Here is a 23,989-nt window from a genome sequence, read left to right as displayed (position 1 = left end):
ATTAGATACACGGCTCTGCAGACAGAATCACACAGGATAGGATTAGATACACAGCTCAGCAGACAGTATCACACAGGATAGGATTAGATACATGGCTCAGCAGACAGTATCACACAGGACAGGATTAGATAAACGTCTCAGCAGACAGTATCACACAGGATAGGATTAGATACACAGCTCAGCAGACAGTATCACAGGATAGGATTAAATACACAGCTGTGCTGACAGTATCACACAGGAGAGGATTAGATACACGGCTCAGAAGACAGTATCAGACAGGAGAGGATTAGATACACCGCTCAGCAGACAGCATCACACAGGACAGGATTAGATACACGGCTCAGCAGACAGTATCACACAGGACAGGATTAAATACAGGGCTCAGCAGACAGTATCACACAGGACAGGATTAGATACACGTCTCAGCAGACAGTATCACACAGGATAGGATTAGATACACAGCTCAGCAGACAGTATCACAGGATAGGATTAAATACACAGCTGTGCTGACAGTATCACACAGGAGAGGATTAGATACACGGCTCAGAAGACAGTATCAGACAGGAGAGGATTAGATACACCGCTCAGCAGACAGTATCAGACAGGAGAGGATTAGATACACAGCTCAGCAGCCAGTATCACACAGGATAGCATTAGTTACACAGCTGTACAGACAGTATCACACAGGAGAGGATTAGATACACGGCTCAGCAGACAGTATCAGACAGGATAGCATTAGTTACACAGCTCAGCAGACGGTATCACACAGGATAGGATTAGATACACAGCTGTACAGACAGTATCACACAGGAGAGGATTAGATACACGGCTCAGCAGACAGTATCAGACAGGAGAGGATTAGATACACAGCTCAGCAGACAGTATCACACGACAGGATTAGATACACAGCTCAGCAGACAGTATCAGACAGGAGAGGATTAGACACACAGCCGTGCAGACCATATCACACAGCAGAGGATTAGATACACAGCTTTGCAGACATCACACAGGATAGGATTAGATACACAGCTGAGCAGACAGTATTACACGATAGGATTAGATACACGGCTCAGCAGACAGTATCACACAGGATAGGATTAGATGCATAGCTCAGCAGACAGTATTACACGATTGGATTAGATACACAACCCTGCAGACAGTATCACCGGTACACACACAGGTACTCACATGCAGTGGTGCGCGCGTACACACACACACACAATCACCCCTGATGGGGACCTTGTGCCACACACACACAATCATACCTGATGGGGACCTTGTGCCACACACACACACACACAATCACCCCTGATGGGGACCTTGTGCCACACACACACACACACACACACACACACCTTTCACATCATTCCTCCCTGTGACCTCCGGTAGGCGCTCCAGGCAGCTGTGCTGCATGCCATCCTCCCCTGCGTCCGACCGACATTTCACACATCCGATCGCTTACACTCACACATCCGATCGCATACACTCACACATCCGATCGCATACGCTCATACACACTCACGATATCGCACATACCTGTACAATCGCACGCGCACACACACTCACAACATCCGGAGATATCACATGCTTCCCATGTGATCCTCTCGCAGGTCCTGGAAGCTCACTGCACAGCATCGCAAGTGCAGACACACACACATAATTACCCCTGATGGGGACCTTGTGACACACACACACACACACACACACAGCAGCGGCGGGCAGAGCTGGGGGAGCTGCGGCAGCGGGCAGAGTGGGGACTTGGGAGAACGGAGGGAGGGGGGTGTCTTTGGAGACGGTAACGGCGGGGGGGAGGGGCGGCGGCAGTAGCTGAGGCAGGGCAGGGGCTGGGGAGAACGGAGGGATGGGATGTCATCGGAGACGGTAACGGGGGAGGGGAGGGGAGGCGGCCCGTACTCACACATCCCGGCGGGTGACAGGGGTAAAGTGGAGCAAACAGCACACGCTGTGAGCTCCACAATGATGGCGCTGGTCTCCTCCCTCTGTTGTGTTCTGGACAGCCCAGGGGGCGCGTCCAGGTCACAGCAGACGCCCACTGTAACGTACTTCATGGGGTCGGAGCCCGACTATCAGAGTCTATGCACAGGGGCTGCCATAAAGGAAGGAGTTACTGTCGTTACACACACGGCAAATCCAGCATGGCAGCCCCCAGTGCCTCCAGTAAAATAAGAATTACATAAAAACTAAATAAGCTGCGATTTTCATTTTGTATTAGAAATACTTGATTTCATAATCACTATTTTTAATACAAAAATAAAAAACCGCGACACCTTCCCTTTAAAGTGTCTAATGTGCAGAGGTCATTGTGATGGGAGGAGCGAGTTGTGACATCGCCTATTGTGTGATTGGAGGATCCTGAATTATCAGATTGGTATATAGGTGTTTCCTGTCATTGTAATCCTGCCTTTGATGAGGAGGGGTCTGCTGAAAACTCGTCCTGAAGGAACAAGAGGTATGACTCTAACAAATCCCAAGAGACAAGTATAAAAATTGCAAGATTTTAAAAATAACAAACAAACTGCAAAAATGTTATTTAAAAACACACACAACACAAAACACAAAAACCTGCTTTAATTTTCTGATGATACACTCCCTTTAAATAATGATTGAGTCGTGGCAATGCAGCTCCATTACTGCCGCTCTGTCACCTTATCTGACCCCTCAGCGCAGTCTGTTTTGTGCAGTAACCCAGGAATACAATGTCTCTCACAGGGCAGGACGCCAATCTCACCCAGAAGACTCTGGTCACGCTCCAGGGAACAGAAATGTGCAATGACTCAAGTCCGGCTCTGCTCACTGACATCCCCATAGGAAACCTGCAACCCGGAGAAAAGGTGGCGGCCTGACCTTACTAATGAGTGCCGAGCCATTGTGTGCCGCGGACATAATGGTCTACTGAACATGCCGCTCTGTAACAGGAAGGCAAATATGGATCCGTCTCTGCTATATACTGATGCAATACAGCACACGTATTTATACAGGGATTGTGGGCACATGGTTACTGTGTACAGTTCAATGTTTTTATAAAAGGCTTAGTAACTATCATCAATCCCTACAGAATACATATATATATAGTGCAGCTTTATTGTAACTTGGCTCTGATGTGTATTAATACAACAAAGCTTGGATCCAGATAATGTATATTACTGACTGTACTGGTAAAATCCGCACACACCACACATGGATATGACTGTTATCACTTGGGCCCCTTTCACACTGTGTTCTTCCCCACATTCAGTGGTCTCATCAGGGCTTATTTCAGAACCCCACCAGCAAAACAGGATTCAGGCGTATGCACCGCCCTGGCCATTGACTGTAATGATGCAGATAGAGTCACCATGTGCTCTGTAGTGCACCATTTGTGCCGTGTATGTCTATTGGAGATTAACAGGTAAGTATAACAGACTATACTACACCTGGGTGTCTGCCTCCAATACTTGTATACGACCAAAAATGACACACCACAGGGCACGTGATGACTCCATCTGAACCAGTCTAGTCAATGGCTCCCTCTGCGCATACACCTGAATCCTGTTTTGTGGAGTGGGAAGGGGTTCAAACATCAGCCCCGACAGAACCACTGAACGTGGGGAAGAACGCAGTGTGAAAGGGGCCTAACATATGTCGTATTGTGCTACGTTTCTGCTTTCACCACTAGGAGGCACTGTGCTCTATATGATCAATTGATATCGGTTTCCAGTGGTCTTAATATTTATAATTTCTATCATATATTTTCTGCTTTGTATTCAACACATATACAGCTCTCAATATTGCGTTATACTGATAGAACTGAACGCAATGTAATATTCCAGCTTGGTAACTTAACTACTACTGTATTTTGTATAAATTCCCATGTACGGTAATAAGTGTTGTGCTCTCATTATGTAGCTGGATTTGCCCTTGTACATCCGCTGCAGCACTATTGGATCACGAGTATTTCTGGTTTATGTGTCATACCTGATAGATGCCTCTGTTGATGGCAAAGAGATTGTCTGCAGATGTCACCGGGTAAGTTCCTGTAATGTAAAGTAAATGTCTCTTCTCTACACTGTGTGCACAATAATTCAACACACAGACATTCTTCAAAAAAGACGAAACCTCACTGTTACTTTCTTAAAGAGGTGGTCCACTACTCAGTTTAGTGGCCACACATTGATGTAAAGCTCATAGAGAAGGCTTAATACCTTGTGTAGTACATTCTGCCTCTGAGCGGCGCTATTGCGGTCTGCTTATCCAGATCCCGTGACCACTGGGGCTTTGTGACCTATGCGATCCGGTGATGTCCCGTCAACTTCCAGTTGACCCGACATCACCGAGGCGGCCCCAGTCTCCATGAGTGAGCTGTGGGCAATGTTTCACTGCTCGTCACAGCCCAGCATCACTCCTGCTTGCGGTGCTCTGCAGCGAAGGAGCGCTCGGATGTGATGCTGGGCTGTGACGAGTGGTGAAACTCCGCCAACAGCCCAGTCACTCAGACTGGGACCCGCCTCGTTGATGTCGGGCCAACTGGAAGTTGACATGACATTACCGGATCTCAAAGGTCATGGAGCCCTGGGGTCACGTGATGGGGATGATCGGACCGCAATAGCGCTGCTCAGAGGCAGAATTGACTACAAAAGGTATTTGAGAAAAGCCTTCTCTATGAGCTTTATACATCGATGTGGGCTCTAATGCTGCTGCAGTTGCCCTGCCTTTGGCAATTAGTCACATGTTTGCACAGCACTCACAGAGCACTTTGCATACTGTAATCAGAAAGGCAAGGATAGTAATATAATGTCTCTGCCTTCTCTATTGGGAATCTGTAGAGGTATTTAGAATCGTCATGCATATAGGATTATATGATCACCATGCTGAAGTACTGAATATGAACTATGCTTTCAACAAATTTTGCATAAATATAATATTACAAGTGTATGCAGGCAGAGCAGGGAGTGTAGATGTAGGGAAACATATCTGTGCTAAAGTTTCTCTAGCAATTAATATCACATCAGCGCTCTATTCACAGCTACACTGATCAGTACTACTATATAGAGTCCTTCATGCTGCTTGTGCTTATTCTATATATGTGCCACCAAAAGGAAAAATAGCAGGGTCCCTTTTACTGTGTCTAGTAGTGCATAGGAAACATCATAGCATCTTGAGTTCAATAACCAGCTCAGTGTCAATTACAAATTAGTGAGCGAGTCTGAAGAGGGGCAAAACTGATAAAAATGCAGAATACAGATATAGTGTTATTTATTTATGTAACACAAAAAATAGATTGTCACTCACCATGTAGTATGATAAATAGTAGTGATGAGGAACATGCTTGCCACTGCACGTTACTCAATCAACTATTTAAAATTTTAAGTTTAAATAGTTTAGAGTTTAAAAATGCTCAAATTTCCCATTGACTTCCATTATAATCTGTACTCTAGTAAAAGATAATTGACAGTATAGTCCCATTTAGGTTGTAAAAATTCTGGATGGCTGTCATATTGCCTTTGTTTCCCATACAGGATGAGACTGTAACGATTGAGACGGTGTATCCTTTTGATGTTGCGGTGAAATTTGTCTCTATAAAGGTCTGTATCATCTGTAATATACACACGTTACCACTAGAGATGGGCGAACCCCTCAAATATTTGGGTTCAGCGGGTCCAAAAGGATTTAAAAAAAAATAAATAAAATAAAAAAAAATCCAGACTGGACTTACCCTTTGCTTGACTCACTGAACAAAGGAACAATAAGTCGAGCATAATTAAAAATAGTTCACCCCCACACAAGTGGCCAGATATTCCATATTGACTCTGTGTCGTCACAGGTGTTAAGACCTATTATTTTTTTTTTTTATATTCACAGTAGACAAATTGTTTACTGACTTGATGACTCTGCCTGATGTAACTTAATATCCATAGATAATGAAGCAATCAAGGTGTTTGTACAGATACTTTAGGGGTGCTTCACACACAGCGAGCTCACTGCCGAGATCGCTGCTGAGTCACGCTTTTTGTGACGCAGCAGTGACCTCATTAGCGATCTCGCTGTGTGTGACACTGAGCAGCGATCTGGCCCCTGCTGCGAGATCGCTGCTCGTTACACACAGCCCTGGTTCGTTTTCTTCAAAGCCGCTCTCCTGCTGTGACACACAGATCGCTGTGTGTGACAGCAAGAGAGCGACAAATGAAGCGAGCAGGGAGCAGGAGCCGGCGTCTGGCAGCTGAGGTAAGCTGTATCCAAGATAAACATCGGGTAACCAAGGTGGTTACCCGATATTTACCTTAGTTACCAGCCTCTGCAGCTCTCACGCTGCCTGTGCTGCCGGCTCCGGCTCTCTGCACATGTAGCTGCTGTACACATCGGGTTAATTAACCCGATGTGTACAGCAGCTAGGAGAGCAAGGAGCCAGTGCTAAGCAGTGTGCGCGGCTCCCTGCTCTCTGCACATGTAGCTGCATTACACATCGGGTTAATTAACCCGATGTGTACTGTAGCTAGGAGAGCAAGGAGCCAGCGCTCAGTGTGCGCGGCTCCCTGCTCCCTGCTCACACTGGTAACTAATGTAAACATCGGGTAACCATACCCGATGTTTACCTTAGTTACCAGTCTCCGCAGCTTCCAGACGGCGGCTCCGTGCAAGCGCAGCGTCGCTTGCACGTCGCTGCTGGCTGGGGGCTGTTCACTGGTCGCTGGTGAGATCTGCCTGTTTGACAGCTCACCAGCGACCATGTAGCGATGCAGCAGCGATCCTGACCAGGTCGGATCGCTGCTGCATCGCTAAGTGTGAAGGTACCCTAACATTCAGTGTTGATTTTAAATCATTACATGTAAAATTTGGATGTAATCTTTCGTTTGTCATCATTGCCTATTGTTCTGTTTTTCAGCAAGGGCTGCATTGTAGCAATACATGAGATCACAACCTCCTGCTGCTTCAGTCTTGACATATGATGGTGAATAAGGGAACTTTCACACTTGCGTTGTGCGGCATCCATTGCAATCCGCCGCCTTGAGGAGTTACGGTAACTGTTGCAGGAATCAGTTTATTCCTCATAGGCTTCTGTTAAGGGCGGATTGCAACAGATGGTTTTGCGTTGCATCTGCCCCGCGGCGCATCAGTCATTTTGTCAGTGACCGTCGGGCGGAAGGAACGCGCAATGTAACGTTTTTTGTTTGTGTAAAAAAAAAAACGCACTCGGCAAGATTCCGTTGGGATCCGTTAAGGGGCACAATGAATGTTTATGGTGCTGGATTCCGTCACATTCTACTGTGCATGCGCAGCATGTACAGCAGACCGGTCTAAATCGCTTAAAAGCACTCCTGGTCTCTCTCTCTGTCGATGTCGGTCTGTCTCTCTCATACTCACCGGCGCGGCTCTGTACGGCTGTCACACTGCTCTGACGGCTTCTCCTGCTATTGAAAATGCCAGACACTCATTATTCCATCTCGTATTCACTGCTTCCCCCGCCCACCAGCGCCTATGATTGGTTGCAGTCAGACGCGCCCCCACGCTGAGTGACAGCTGTCTCACTGCAACCAATCACAGCCGCCGGTGGGCGGGTCTATATCGGGCAGTACAATAAATAAAGAATTAAAAAAAACGGCGTGCAATTTTTTTTTTCCCACTTCCCCCAATTTTGATACCAGTCAAGATAAAGCCACACGGCTGAAGGCTGGTATTCGTAGGATTGGGGAGTCCCATGTTATGGGGACCCCCAGCCTAAAAATATCAGCCAGCAGCTGCCCGGAATTGCTGCATCCATTAGATGCAACCGTCCCGGGACTCTACCCAGCTCATCCCGAATTGCCTTGGTGCGTCACACAACGCATTGTGATGGATGCCGCACAACGCAAGTGTGAAAGTACAGTAAGAAAATCCAGCAGTGTTGGATTCTTGACAATTATTGAATTGTTGATGTGGCTGTTTGCAGGTTGCAGTGAATTTACATGATTATTTGACATGTGGCGATCTTATGTTTCACAGGCTCAGGTCGCCCAGTAGCCCTGTCCTAAAAACATTTTTGTTTTTTGAAAGTCAAGCTTACAGCAGTGATATAAACCCATTATGTGCGCTGGTCTCATAGTAGTTTTGTGTCCTGACAGTTCCAACACCTGGACCATGTCTACACAGACATCCCATTTTTGTTAATGACGGATATTCTAAGTGCCTCTCCATGGGCGCTCACCATCATATCCAGCCAACTGCAGCTCTCGTCATTCGTCACCCCTGTGGATCAGCTCGAGTCACATGTGGAGAGTGGTATGTAATGTCTGTATTAAGAGATCCTGGTTGGGTTCCTTTTCAGGGTGTTTCAGGTCATAAACATTGGTTCTCTCTATTAGCCAGACCGAAGAAAGGCAGTACAGAACATATTTTCTTTTGGAGGATATAGTCTGTCTATTGCAGTTATTAGATGGTCCATTGATTTCAATGGAATGTAGTGAAAGTTTTCAGTGGAAACAAACTAGGGTCTCTGAGATACTCTAACAATATTACCCACTGCAGAGACCAACCATAATCCGCTCGCCAAACAGCACCATGGACAACATTGTACATTGGAGGAGATTGAACCCATTATGAGTGCTGCCATACCTCCCCGAATTCAACCCAAAAGAGGAAAAACACTGATCACATTAAATGTCTGCTTTCTTGTTATTGATAGCACGTTTATACTTTACACATATGATAAGAGAATACGCAATCACTAGAATGACTTGTCTTGTGTCTACACCAGTTGTGTTACAGACCGGAGAGAGTGCCAGCGAATGCTTCTGCCTTCATTGTCCTCCCACAGCCGACCCTCAAACCGGCGTGGCCACTGGCAGCTATATCATTTCTTGGAAGAGGTAAGAGTAGGTCATAAGAAACCCATGACACAGTATGACAATATTGCTGTATATTTAGACCGCTCTTGCATAGTATCCATTGGCTGTATAGCAAAGATATGCTTTATTTAAAGCTATAGGCATGTGCATTAACACTGTGTTGGCCATTTAATTCATAATTTAGGCTCTGTTCTCACCGGAGTCAAAGACTCATGCTCCTCTTTTGTGAATTGTATCCATATTATCTATTAAAATGACTGATGCCTTGGTAGCACCTAACAAAACACATGATCATACGACAGCCATATTTTGTGGTTGCAATTCCCAAAGTCTTAACTCAAACCAACAGCATCCATATTTACCCATGAAGCCGTTAGTGTCTCTACACAGCCATGTCAATAAGCCCTTAGTTGGGGGGGGTGGGGTCTATTGCATAATATAATGGTCTAAATTATAAATGGAAAGAACGTAGATGTGAACACAGGTTTATTACTTGTATTTCTTCGGCGCTCCATTGGGAGACCCAGACGATTGGGTGTATAGCACTGCCTCCGGAGGCCACACAAAGCATTACACTAAAAAGTGTAAGGCCCCTCCCCTTCTGGCTATACACCCCCAGTGGGATCACTGGCTCACCAGTTTTCTGCTTTGTGCGAAGGAGGTCAGACATCCACGCATAGCTCCACTGTTTAGTCAGCAGTAGCTGCTGACTCTATCGGATGGAAGAAAAGAGGGCCCATATAGGGCCCCCAGCATGCTCCCTTCTCACCCCACTTGCGGTTTGTAAGGTTGAGGTACCCATTGCGGGTACGGAGGCTGGAGCCCACATGCTGCTTTCCTTCCCCATCCCCCTGAGGGGCTCTGTGGAAGTGGGATCTTACCGGCCCCTAAACCCTGAGGCCGAGCTCCATCCACAGACCCAGAGACCCTGCTGGAGGAGCTGAGTACAGTCAGGGACAAGGCCCTGCAACGTTCAGGTACTCTGTGTCCCCGCACAGACAGGCCACGCACACTCCAGGCTTGCTGGGTGTGCTAGTGCGCCGGGGGCACTAGCGCTGCGCGCTCGGGTTAGTCACTGCAGCTTAGCTGAGTGATTTTATGTCTTGGGAACTACCGCGCCGGCCGCTCCGGGAGCGGCGGCGCCGCTGGGACTTGTAGTGCGCCGGGGACTCGCGCTGCCCGCGCTTTTACGGCGGCAGCGCTCATAAATCTAGTCCCCGGCTTTTGCGGCCTAGCTCTGCTTCGTTCCCGCCCCCACCCTGTCAATCAGGGAAAGGGAGAGACGCTGTTCTATAGCCAGCGCCGAGGGCTGGAGTCTTATTTACATACTCCAGCCCTCTCACTGGGCACAGTGGGGACGCAAGTTTCCCGCTCTTGGTCTCAACACGCCCAGGGCCCGCCCCTCTCCACAGGACGCCGGCAGCCATTCCTGCATGCAGTCTGGCTGGAGAACGGACACAGGCTCTGGGGGACTCAGACAAGGGACTCTGGCGACCACACACCCGCGTTTATGCGGGCGGTAAGCTGCACATAAGTGCTGGCCCCACTAGTGCCACAGTGTTTTTTGGTGCATTTTTTCCCTGTACCATATATATTTATATTGCACTGTACATTCGCTTCTTGGCTTATACCCTACATTGCTCTGAGGAGACAACAACATGTCATCCGCAAAACGCAAGGGTGCCAAGGCACAGGCGGTATGCACTGCTTGTGCCGCATGTGGGGCTAATCTACCGGCAGGTTCCAATGACCCCCATTGTGTGCAATGTTCAATCCCTGTGCCACTTCGGCAGCCAGAGTCTATGGTAGTAGTGGCCCAGGCAGAGACGCCTGTGAACCCTGCCCCGGTGACGGGGACAGAATTTGCAGTTTTTGCTGATAAGATGTCTGTGACTATGACAAAAATCCTGGAAACCTTGCAGTCCAGGCCAGTTTCTCAGACCATGGACACTGCTGTGTCTATGCTCCCCGGTCCCCCTCAGTTGGAACTAATCCGTACTTCAAGGGGATCCCAGGCATCACAGGCTGAAGACTCTGACTCGGATGACAGTCCCAGGCAGCCTAAGCGGGCTCGCTGGGAAAGACCCTCGCCGTCATCACACTGGTCAGGGTCTCAGCGAGACGAGGCTCTGTATGAGGAGACAGAGATGGGTGATCAGGAATCTAATCCTGACACCGCTCTCAATCTAGATACCCCTGATGGTGACGCTATGGTAAATGACCTTATAGCGGCCATCAATAGACTGTTGGATATTTCTCCCCCAGCCCCTTCAGCAGAGGAGGCAGCTGCACAGCAGGAGAAGTTCCATTTCCGGTATCCTAAGCGTAAATTGAGTACTTTTCTGGACCACTCTGACTTCAGAGAATCAGTCCAGAAACATCATGCTTATCCAGATAAGCGTTTCTCCAAACGTCTTAAGGATACACGTTATCCCTTTCCCCCTGACGTGGTCAAACGCTGGACCCAGTGTCCAAAGGTGGACCCCCCAATCTCCAGGCTTGCGGCTAGATCCATAGTTGCAGTGGAAGATGGGGCTTCACTTAAAGATGCCAATGACAGACAGATGGACCTTTGGTTAAAGTCTGTCTATGAAGCTATCGGCGCGTCGTTTGCTCCAGCATTCGCGGCCGTGTGGGCACTCCAAGCTATTTCAGCTGGCCTGGCACAGGTGGACTCTATCATACGTCCAGCAGTGCCGCGAGTAGCGTCCCTAACCTCGCAAATGTCTGCGTTTGCGACTTACGCTATCAACGCTGTCCTGGACTCTACGAGCCGTACCTCAATGGCGTCTGCCAAATCTGTGGTTTTGCGCAGAGCCTTGTGGTTAAAGGAATGGAAAGCAGATTCTGCTTCCAAGAAATGTTTAACCAGCTTGCCACTATCTGGAGACAGACTGTTTGGGGAGCAATTGGCTGAGATCATTAAACAGTCCAAAGGTAAGGACTCCTCCTTACCCCAGCCCAGATCGAGCAAACCTCAACAGAGGAAGTGGCAGTCGAGGTTTCGGTCCTTTCGAGGCTCCAGCAAGACCCAATTCTCCTCGTCCAAAGGGACTCAGAAGGAGCAAAGGAGCTCAGATTCCTGGCTGGCTCATTCACGCCCCAAGAAAGCAACCGGAGGAACCGCTTCCAAGGCGGCTGCCTCATGACTTTCGGCCTCATCCCTCCGCATCCTCGGTCGGTGGCAGGCTCTCCCGCTTTTGCGACATTTGGCTGCCACAGGTCAAAGACCGGTGGGTAGCAGACATTTTGTCTCACGGGTACAGGATAGAATTCAGTTCTCATCCTCCGCCTCGGTTCTTCAGAACCTCCCCACATCCCGACCGAGCAAATGCCCTTCTGCAGGCGGTGTGCTCACTAAGAGCAGAAGGAGTGGTGATCCCTGTTCCTCTGCAGGAACAAGGACAAGGTTTTTACTCCAATCTCTTCGTGGTTCCAAAAAAGGACGGCTCGTTCCGTCCTGTTCTGGACCTAAAGCTGCTCAACAAGCATGTGAACGCCAGGCGGTTCCGGATGGAATCCCTCCGCTCCGTCATTGCCTCAATGTCTCAAGGAGATTTCCTTGCATCAATAGACATCAAAGATGCTTATCTCCACGTGCCGATTGCTACAGAGCACCAACGTTTTTTACGTTTCGTGATAGGAGACGACCATCTCCAGTTCGTAGCTCTGCCATTTGGTCTGGCGACAGCCCCACGGGTTTTCACCAAGGTCATGGCGGCAGTGGTAGCAGTCTTGCATTCTCAGGGACATTCGGTGATTCCTTACTTAGACGATCTACTTGTCAAAGCACCCTCTCAAGAGGCATGCCAACACAGCCTGAATGTTGCGCTGGAGACTCTCCAGACTTTCGGGTGGATCATCAACTTTTCAAAGTCAAACCTGGCACCGACTCAATCACTAACGTATCTTGGCATGGAGTTTCATACTCTCTCAGCGATAGTGAAGCTTCCGCTGGACAAGCAGCGGTCACTACAGACAGGGGTGCAGTCTCTCCTTCAGGGTCAGTTGCACCCCTTAAGGCGCCTCATGCACTTCCTAGGGAAGATGGTGGCAGCAATAGAGGCAGTCCCGTTCGCGCAGTTTCATCTGCGCCCACTTCAATGGGACATTCTCCGCCAATGGGACGGGAAGACAACTTCCCTAGACAGGACAGTCTCCCTTTCTCAGATGACCAAGGACTCTCTGCAATGGTGGCTTCTTCCCACCTCATTATCACAGGGAAGATCATTCCTGCCCCCATCCTGGGCAGTGGTCACGACAGACGCGAGTCTGTCAGGGTGGGGAGCAGTTTTTCTCCACCACAGGGCTCAAGGGACGTGGACTCAGCAGGAGTCCACCCTTCAGATCAATGTTCTAGAAATCAGGGCAGTGTATCTTGCCCTATTAGCCTTCCAGCAGTGGCTGGAAGGAAAGCAGATCCGAATTCAGTCGGACAACTCCACAGCGGTGGCATACATCAACCACCAAGGAGGGACACGCAGTCGGCAAGCCTTCCAGGAAGTCAGGCGGATTCTGATGTGGGTGGAGGAAAGAGCATCCACCATATCCGCAGTTCACATCCCGGGCGTAGAAAACTGGGAAGCAGACTTCCTCAGTCGCCAGGGCATGGACGCAGGGGAATGGTCCCTTCACCCGGACGTGTTTCAGGAAATCTGCCGCCGCTGGGGGGTGCCGGACGTCGACCTAATGGCGTCTCGGCACAACAACAAGGTCCCGACCTTCATAGCGCGGTCTCGCGATCAAAGAGCTCTAGCGGCAGACGCCTTAGTGCAAGATTGGTCGCAGTTCCGGCTCCCTTATGTGTTTCCACCTCTGGCACTCTTGCCCAGAGTGTTACGCAAGATCAGATCCGATTGCGGCCGCGTCATACTCGTCGCCCCAGACTGGCCGAGGAGGTCGTGGTACCCGGATCTGTGGCATCTCACGGTCGGCCAACCGTGGGCACTACCAGACCGACCAGACTTACTGTCCCAAGGGCCGTTTTTCCATCGGAATTCTGCGGCCCTGAACCTGACTGTGTGGCCATTGAGTCCTGGATCCTAGCGTCTTCAGGATTATCCCAAGGGGTCGTTGCCACCATGAGACAGGCTAGGAAGCCCACGTCTGCTAAGATCTACCACAGAACGTGGAAGATATTCTTATCCTGGTGCTCTGCACAAGGAGTATCCCCCTGGCCATTCGCGTTACCTGTCTTTCTTTCCTTCCTGCAATCTGGGTTGGAAAAGGGCTTGTCGCTCGGCTCCCTTAAAGGGCAAGTCTCGGCACTATCCGTGTTTTTTCAGAAGCGTCTAGCGCGACTTTCTAAGGTGCGCACGTTCCTGCAGGGGGTGTGTCATATCGTCCCTCCGTACAGGAGGCCGTTAGATCCGTGGGATCTAAACAAGGTCCTTGTTGCTCTCCAGAAGCCGCCTTTCGAGCCCCTGAGGGATGTGTCACTTTCTCGACTCTCACAGAAAGTGGCATTTCTGGTAGCGGTCACGTCTCTTCGGAGAGTGTCTGAACTAGCAGCGCTGTCATCCAAAGCTCCTTTCCTGGTGTTCCACCAGGACAAGGTAGTGCTGCGCCCCATTCAGGAGTTTCTCCCTAAGGTGGTATCCTCTTTTCACCTTAATCAGGATATCTCCTTGCCTTCCTTTTATCCGCATGCAGTTCATCGGTATGAAAAGGATCTACATTTGTTGGATCTGGTGAGAGCACTGAGAATCTACATTTCCCGCACGGCGCCCCTGCGCCGCTCGGATGCACTCTTTGTCCTTGTCGCTGGTAAGCGCAAAGGGTCGCAGGCTTCAAAAGCCACCCTGGCTCGATGGATCAAAGAACCAATTCTTGAAGCCTACCGTTCTGCTGGGCTTCCGGTTCCATCAGGGCTGAAGGCCCATTCTGCCAGAGCCGTGGGTGCGTCCTGGGCATTACGACACCAGGCTACGGCTCAACAGGTGTGCCAGGCAGCTACCTGGTCGAGTCTGCACACTTTCACCAAACATTATCAGGTGCATACCTATGCTTCGGCGGACGCCAGCCTAGGTAGAAGAGTCCTGCAGGCGGCAGTTGCCTCCCCGTAGGGGAGGGCTGTCTTTGCAGCTCTAACATGAGGTATTTCTTTACCCACCCAGGGACAGCTTTTGGACGTCCCAATCGTCTGGGTCTCCCAATGGAGCGCCGAAGAAGAAGGGAATTTTTTTACTTACCGTAAATTCCTTTTCTTCTAGCTCCTATTGGGAGACCCAGCACCCGCCCTGTTGTCCTTCGGGATTTTTGGTTGTTTTTCGGGTACACATGTTGTTCATGTTGAACGGTTTTCAGTTCTCCGACGTTACTTCGGAGTGAATTTGTTTAAACCAGTTATTGGCTTTCCTCCTTCTTGCTTTTGCACTAAAACTGGTGAGCCAGTGATCCCACTGGGGGTGTATAGCCAGAAGGGGAGGGGCCTTACACTTTTTAGTGTAATGCTTTGTGTGGCCTCCGGAGGCAGTGCTATACACCCAATCGTCTGGGTCTCCCAATAGGAGCTAGAAGAAAAGGAATTTACGGTAAGTAACAAAATTCCCTTCATTTCCCATATATATTTATATAATCGCGCTAGTAAATGCCACAGCTTTCTTCTCATACAGTGATCTCTCACATACGTTCTTATACCCAGTGCAGATCACAATCAGATGCCCCCTTATGGCCAGTTTAATATGAAACCATTTATTCTAGAAGAATTTTGAGTGTGAGCAATCTGTATACTGTAGTCATTTTTTCCTGTTTTCTTAAATTTTATCTTTTTCTTTTAAGGAGTTCAGCTGCAGAAAATGTCCCTGTTGTGAACACAGTGGTCACATTGCCCCATGTTATGGTGGAGAGTATTCCACTCCACATCCGAGCAGGTAAGTCAGCGATGTACACTTAGTATTTCAATTGCACCTTTATGAGAATTATGTCCCAAGAATGCCAAAAGTATTTAGGCATGATACCTTTATAGGCTAACTAGAAAAGTTATATTAGCAAGTTTTCAGAGCATCAAGGCTCCTTCAGGCAAATTACAAAATCACAATATTACCTTCTATTGCACATAAAGGTGCAATAAACACATCATTTTAACAAAGCTCTGAAGAATAGGGTTTTTCTAAGGACGCCAGAATGACACTGTGCCCGATCAGTGATCTGTGAACAGCTGAGGGCTGATTGAGATATTTTCAGGGCAACTAGAGAGCTAAAAGCCTGAGAGCACTGCTCTATATTCTAGAGATGCATTCAGTATGTAAGACTATGGCTGCCCTCCTTCTTAGGCCGGGTACACATATCCGGCTTTTCGCCGGTTTGACGGATGCGGCGCACGCCAGTGCAGTGTATACAGTACACTGGCAGCGCAACAAGCACCGGTCACATGCTATAATGTGACCGGAGCATGTGACCCGGAGGTTGCGGCGCTGCCACTGTACTGTATCATACTGTACTGGCGTGCGCCGCATCCGTCAAATCAGCGAAAAGCCGCATATGTGTACTCGGCCTTACCTGAGCTTTTCCACAGCAGTATTAATTGCAATCGAGCACCAATAAGGTCCAATAAAGGCCAGAATTAAAGGGAACTGTTCATGTTGAAAATGAAGTCTATTCTGCATGCAGCATGTATTAAAACAGGAAGACAAGTTTGCAAGAAAAATCAGTATAACTTGATTCATTCATCTTAACGTCTGTCTGTTTTGGGGTCAGGAGTGCAGTGGTCAGTCTCGCTCAATGATTGCCAGCTATCTCTCTGTGTTGGTATTAGTTAGGACCATTAACTGGACTCTTAAGAGTAGGATACCAAGAAACTTTAAAATTAATGGTTATGCTAAAAAAAGCTATAAATCTGCTCAGTGCTCCCTTGCCTACAGAACAGATGGCATGTTCATCTGAACATGGTGTACAAAAGAACCTATACATTATGTCTGCCCTGATAACCATTTTACTAATTGAATGTGTTGTTTGCTTCTATTTTGTAACCCAACTTTTCAAAATGGGGATACAGTAGATTGCAAAAGTGAGTACACCCCTCACATTTTGTAAATATTTTATATCTTTTCATGGGACAAAGCTGAAGATCTGACACTTAGATACAATGTAAAGTAGTCAGTGTACAGCTTGTATAACAGTGTAAATGTGGTGTGCCCGCTAAATAACCCAACACACAGCCATTAATGTCTAAACCACTGACAACAAAAGTGAGCACACCCGTAAATGAAAATGGCCAAATTGTACCCAATTGGCCATTTTCTTTCCCCGGTGTCATGCGACTCATCAGTGTTACAAGGTCTCAGGTGTAAATGGGGAACAGGTGTGTTTAAATTTGGCGTTATCCCTCACACACACTCTCATACTGGTGACTGGAAGTTCAACATAGCTCCTCATGGCAACGAAATCTCTGAGGATCTAAAGAGTTGTTGCTCTACATTAAAGGCCACGTCTCACTAAGCGACATCGCTAGCGTCATCGCTGCTGAGTCACGTTTTTTGTGATGCAACAGCGATCTTGCTAGCGGTGTCGCTATGTGTGACATCAGCAACGACCTGGCCCCTACTGTGAGGTCGCCGGTCGTTGCTGAATGTCCTGGACCATTTTTTGGTCGTTGCTCTCCCGCTGTGAAGCACACATCGCTGTGTGTGACAGCAAGAGAGCAACGATCTGAATGTGCAGGGAGCCGGCTTCTGCGGACGCTGGTAACCAAGGTAAATATCGGGTAACCAAGCAAAGCACTCTGCTTGGTTACCCGATATTTACCTTGGTTACCAGCGTCCGCAGCTTTTAGAAGCAGACTCCCTGCACACGTAGCCAAGGTACACATCGGGTAACTACAAGCAAAGCGCTTTGCTTAGTAACCCGATGTGTACCATAGTTACAAAGCACAGCGTCGTTACACGGGTCGCTCGTGGCTGATCTCTGATCGCTGTGGACATCTGCCTGTTTGACAGCTCACCAGCGACCATGTAGCGATGCTCCAGCGATCCCTGCCAGGTCAGATCGCTCGTTGGATCGCTGGAGCGTCACCAAGTGTGACGGTACCTTAAGATAGAACCATGTCCTGTGCTTTGATGAGACCAAGATAAACGTATTTGCTTCGGATGGTGTCAAGCCTGTGTGGCGGCAACCAGGTGAGGAGTACAAAGTCCAGTGTGTCTTACCTACAGACAAGCATGGTGAGGGGAGTGTCATGGTTTGGGGCTGCATCAGTGCTGTCTGCTGTGGGTAACTACAGTTCTTTGAGGGAACCATGAATGCAAACATGTACTGTGACATACTGAAGCAGAGCATGATCCCCTCTCTTCAGAAATTGGACCGCAGGGCAGTATGCCAACATAACGACCCCAAACACACTTCCAAGATTACCACTGCCTTGCTATAGAAACTGAGGATAAATGTGCTTTACTGGCTAAGCATGTCTCCAGACCTAAACCCTATTGAGCATCTGTGGGGCCTCCTCAAACGGAAGGTGGAGAAGTGCAAGATCTGTAACATCCACCAGCTTCATGATGTGATCATGGAGTTTGTAAGAGGAACCAGCGGCTCCTGTGAAGCTCTAGTGACCTATATGCCCAAAGAGTTAAGGCAGTGCTTGAAAATAATGGTGGCCACTCAAAATATTGACAGTTTGGGCACAATGTGGTCATTTTTACTTAGTGGTGTACTCACTTTTGATGTCAGTGTTTAGACATTAATGGCTGTGTGAGTTATTTAGAGGGCACCAAATTTACACTGTTAGGCTGGGGCCACACGGGGACTAATGCGATCCACTTGCATGATACTCGGCTCGTGCTGGCAGTACAGCAGAGCCGAGTGTCATGAGTGTGTCCTTGCAACTGAGGTCCGTTCGTGTGAGCAGACATCAGCTGCGGGGGGCGGGCCGGCACTCAGGAAGGGAGGGAGGGATTTCTCTTCCTCTCACCTGCATAGCCGGCTATTGCCATTCTCGCACTGCACTAGCGGTACACCGGTGTACCATGAGTGCAGTGAGATTTTTCTCTCGCCCCATTCACTTGAATGGGTGCGAGAAAAAGAGTCTCAGCTTAGTCGCAGCATGCTGCGATTGTTTTCTCGGTCCGATTAGGGCTGAGAAAATAATCACTCATGTGTGCTCACACGCAGGCTAGAATTGGTCCGAGGGGAATGCGATGTTTTATCGCACTCCACTCACACTGTTTTTCTCGCCGTGTGGCTTAGGCCTTATACAAGCTGTACACCGACTACTGTACATTGTATCAAAGTGTCATATCATCAGTGTTGTCCTAGGAAAAGCTATAATAAAATATTTACAAACATGTGAGGGGTGTACTCACTTTTGTTACATACTGTACAAATGTTATTGGAGTAGGTTTTGTTTTTTTAATCTAAAAAAGATTATTAATTTTTAAAGAGTTAATTTAGATGACAATATGTTACAATACCCACCCTTATTTTATTCAATGATTGTAATGGATGGGGGACAAGAGTGTGAAGAAGCAAAACACATTCTGTATTTACATTAAGGGTTTTATCATTTCACTGTACAGATTTGCCATCCTTTGGACGGGTAAGGGAATCTCTGCCAGTCAAGTATCATCTACAGAATAAGACCAATCTGGTTCAGGATATAGAAATTGCAGTGGAGCCAAGTGACGCATTTATGTTTTCTGGACTCAAACAGGTAGTTATAGAAAGCCTGATATATTCAGTGCCTGCTTTCTCAGACATGCTTAATTGTTGTATTTCAAGTTATAGGGGTATTCTCAAGGTTGAAAGCTATCCCTTGTCCATTGGATAAAAGATAACTTCACAATCACTGTGATCCTCGCTGATTCCAAGAATGAGGATCTGAAGAGCCGTGTGTAAATGGAGAAGTGGGCGACGATGTGCACTGCCAAACCATTCATAGTTACATAGTTACTTAGGTTGAAAAACGACCTAGGTCCATCTAGTTCAACCTTCCTCCACCAGTTCTACATTTGGTCACTAAGTCATTTATAACCAATGTTGTGTGTACTGAGGAAATCATCCAGCCCTTTTTTTTTAAAGCTGTTATAGTATCTGCCATTACTACCTCTTGTAGTAGAGCAGTCAGACTGTGGAATTCCCTAACTGTAAAGAACCCTTTCCTATTTAGCTGTCGGAATCGCTTTTCTTCCACTCGCAGTGAGTGCCCCCTGGTCCTTAGTACTGTCTTTGGAAGAAATAAGTCATGTGCCAGTCCTTTATATTGACCACACATGTATTTATACAAATAAATTAGATCTCCTCTGAGACGTCTTTTTTCTAAGCTAAACATATCTAACTTTTTCAACCTCTCATCATATTGGAGGCCTTCCATTCCTTGTATTCTAGTTGCCCGCCATTGAACTGACTCTAACTTGTGAATGTCTTTTTTAAACTGTGGATCCCATATTCCAGATGTGGCCTTACAAGTGATTTATAGAGGGGTAACAATTGGGATCACGGGATCTAATCTCTTTATACACCCTAAAATCTTGTTTGCTTTAGCAGCTGCTGCCTGACATTGAGTGCTGCTGCTCAGCTTATTTGTAATGAGAATACCAAAGTCCTTCTCCTGTTCTGTAGTCCTGAGTTTACTTCCATTTAATGTATACGCAGCTATAGGATTACTCCGTCCTAGGTGCATTACTTTACATTTATCAACATTAAATCTCATTTGCCAAGTATCTGCCCATTCTGACATCTTATCCAGATCTTTTTGTAATATTGTACTATCAAGGTCCGTTTTTAATATCCTACATAGTTTGGTGTCAGCATTATCAGCAAAGACTGACACTTTACTATCAATCCCATCCACAAGGTCATTAATAAAGAGATTAAAAAGAATCGGTCCTAGCACAGATCCCTGCGGCACCCCACTGCTGACTATAGCCCATTTAGAGAATGTTCCATTTATGACTACGCTTTATTTCCTATCTTTTAGCCAATTCCTTACCCAGTTGCATATAGTTTCCCCCAGTCCTTGCTTCTGGAGCTTTAGTATAAGGCTATTATGTGGTACAGTATCAAATGCCTTTGCAAAGTCCAAATAAATCACATCAGCTGCATTACCAATATCCAGGTTTGCACTTACCCCCTCATAGAAACACAACAGGTTGGTTAGACACGACTTATCTTTCATGAATCCATGCTGTCTGTCAGTTATTTTATTTTCTGCAATATATTTTTGCATGTCATCCCTTAAAATGCCCTAAAAAACTTTGCATACTAATGATGTCAGGCTTACTTGACGGTAGTTGCCTGTATCTACCCTCTTACCTTTCTTAAATATCGGTATCACATCAGCAATCCTCCAATCCTGAGGCACCAACCCTGTTGCAAGCGAGTCTAAAAAAGATGAGATACAGCGGTCTGTCGATTACGGAGCTCAATTCCCTCAATATTCGTGGATGAATGCCATCTGGCACTGGGAATTTGTCAATGTTTAATTTACTCAGACGTAGGCGTACTTCATCTTGTGTTTAATTATATCGGGTGGTGAACTTTGATTTCTTTATCGTTCCTTTGGGAGACCCAGACCATGGGTGTTTAGCTTCTGCCTCCGGAGGACACACAAAGTACTACACTTAAAAGTGTAGCTCCTCCCTCTGAGCTTATACACCCCCTGGTAGCCAGTCCTAGCCAGTTTATCGCTTTGTGTTCAGGAGGTCATACATCCACACATGCATTCCCATCTGATTGTTTGACTTTTGGAAAGAGTTTGAAGAAAAGCGGGTCCATGTCTGGACTCCCGGCATGTCCCTTCTCACCCCACTGTGTCGGCGGTGTTGTTAAGGTTGATTTACAAGGCTGAAGCCTTACATGCCGCGCTCCTTCACCATCCCTTCTGGGCTCTGGCTTGAAGTGGGAGCCAGCACGGTCTCCATGCCTGGCAGGAGTCCGGTCTCCATCCACAGCCCCTTGAGGATTCTGTTGGACCGGAGCACTCATCCCCAGGGACATAGCCCTGCGTCTCAGCAGCTAAGTACCTGAGACGTTTATGTTGGGTGTCCCGGTTCTTTATTGTAAGGGGAGAGTATGCTGTATGTGATTGTTTTTAACTTTTCCGGCGGGTTCTCCAGCTTTTGCCTGAGAACCGCGCCGATGGTGCCTGCTTGTCGGCCTCGCCGCTTAAATTTAGGCCCCGGCTTCGCCGGAGGCCTAGTTTCGTTTTCCTGCCCTCGCATGTCACTCATGCAGAGGGACAGGTTCGGCTCCTCCCGGCGGCCGTTCTACACAGGGGAGGGACACTCCCCACTGCTGGGGCGTCCCTCCTTCCCGGCAGGTCTCTATAGCCCTCCAGTTCCCGCTCTTTTATAGGAACGCCCCTAGTCCTGCCCCCTCCATTTCTCAGGCAGAGTTCACTCTGCTCTGGGACATCCTGCATTCTGCATCTCTGCTGAGGTGCTGCGCTTTGGGGGATCGGGCTTCGGGATCTGGAGGGCACACAACACCGCGCTCAGCGGTCTGGTAAGCCACAGTCGGTCTCCGGTTGTGGACCTCTGTATATTCTCCCTGGGGTTCATTCTCTGCAAAGCCCCCACTCCAGCAGCATGTCTCACACAAGGAGCAAGGCTCCAAAGCTTTATTCTGCATGCACTGCATGTAAGCTCCTGCTGCCTGAGCCGAGCATTTATCCACACTGTGATGGTTGCTCTAACTTGGCGGTGCCACAGCCTGGAGTCTCACCCCCAGTGGTCTCTCAGGCTGCTGCTGCACCTGTGATTGAACCCCCGGCCTGGGTAGAGTCCTTTTCTAGGTCCATATCCCAGTCATTTGCTGAGTCCATGGGACTTTTGTCCAGGACTTTGATGAATATGCATCAGCCCCCCTCTCAGGGTGCCTCTAATACTCTTGACAGAGGACTCCCTCCCCCTCCCCATCCCACGGCTCTGTCTCAAGAGCTGACTCTCGAGATGAGGAGGATGCCCTCACTGGGGGCTCGGAGGCTATGTATCCCATCGATTTCTCTGAGGGTGACTCAGATCTTAGTGATTTGATTGCTTCTATTAATTCTGTGCTGGATCTCAATCCGCCAGTATCAGAGGAGCAACTCTCTTTGGCAGAAAAACATCAGTTTACCTCGCCTAAGAGAGTGAAGTGTGTTCTTTAACCACTCTAGTTTTCAGACCGCTGTGACCAAACCCAGGGCCTGCCCTGACAAACGCTTTCCAAAGCGTGGTTCTGATGACCGGTTTCCATTTCCACCTTAGGTGGTCAAGGAGTGGTCTCACTCCCCAAAGGTAGACCCTCCGGTGTCTAGGCTATCAGCCCGGACCGTTGTGTCGGTGGCTGACGGCACCTCACTTAAGGATTCCACTGACCGTCAGATTGACCTTCTGGACAAATCTGTGTACGAAGCTGCGGGGGCCGCGTTTTCCCCGACTTTTGCAGCAGTGTGGGCTCTCAAAGCCATCTCTGCTTCTCTAGAGGAGATGCATTCCCTCACCAAGGAATCTATGCCTGAGATGGTTACCTTAACAGCTCAGGCTTCAGCCTTTTTCATCTTATGCCATGTCTGCCATGCTAGAGGCTGCTCACCGCACTGCGATGGCTTCAGCTAATTCTCTTGTTATCCGCAGGATTTTGTGGCTTCGAGAGTGGAAGGCAGATGCTTCGTCCAAGAAGTTTCTTGCTGGTCTCACTTTTGCTGGTTCACGGCTGTTTGGTGAACAGCTGGATGAAATCATTAAAGAAGCTACTGGCGGGAAGAGTACTTCCATGCCACAAACTAAGACCAGGAAACCCGCCCAGGGTAGGAATCAATCAAGGTTTCGTTCCTTTCGTTCCTCCAACTGGTCATCCTCTAAGCCTTCCGCCTCGTCCACTAACTCAGCCAAGGATCAGAAATCCAACTGGCGCCCAAAAGCGTGTCCGCAGAAGACCGCAGGAGGTTCTGCCACTAAGGCAGCTTCCTCATGACTCTCGGCCCGCTCCAGCCACGTCCTTAGTCGGTGGCAGGCTCTCCCACTTTGGCGACGCTTGGTTAAAGCAGGTCTCCGATCAGTGGGTGAGAGACATCATATCTCACGGCTACAGGATAGAATTCTCTTCCAGCCCTCCAAACAGATTTTTTCTCTCTACTCCCCCCTGCTCCAAGGCCGCCGCCTTCTCGCAGGCCGTGGCGTCCTTGCAGGCAAACGGAGTGATTCTTCCAGTTCCCGCTCAGGAACGGTTCAGAGGATTTTACTCAAATCTCTTCC

General features: G+C 48.2%; 1 protein-coding gene across 1 annotated transcript in view; it reads left to right on the top strand.

Annotated features, from left to right (window-relative positions):
* TRAPPC11 (trafficking protein particle complex subunit 11) overlaps positions 1–23,989 on the top strand; it is a 155,308-nt gene that overhangs the window by 123,331 nt on the left and 7,988 nt on the right. The window contains exons 22-28 of the mRNA XM_075347156.1: positions 2,731–2,852; positions 3,907–4,026; positions 5,517–5,582; positions 8,097–8,253; positions 8,729–8,840; positions 15,600–15,691; positions 19,331–19,464. Coding sequence (XP_075203271.1) covers positions 2,731–2,852; positions 3,907–4,026; positions 5,517–5,582; positions 8,097–8,253; positions 8,729–8,840; positions 15,600–15,691; positions 19,331–19,464 — 803 coding nt within the window. The remainder of the gene's footprint in view (positions 1–2,730; positions 2,853–3,906; positions 4,027–5,516; positions 5,583–8,096; positions 8,254–8,728; positions 8,841–15,599; positions 15,692–19,330; positions 19,465–23,989) is intronic.

Source organism: Anomaloglossus baeobatrachus, chromosome 1 (assembly GCF_048569485.1).
Source record: "Anomaloglossus baeobatrachus isolate aAnoBae1 chromosome 1, aAnoBae1.hap1, whole genome shotgun sequence".
Classification (NCBI taxonomy): Eukaryota; Metazoa; Chordata; class Amphibia; order Anura; family Aromobatidae; genus Anomaloglossus; species Anomaloglossus baeobatrachus.
Note: the sequence above shows the minus strand (reverse complement) of the source record. Positions and strands in the feature narration are given on the sequence as shown.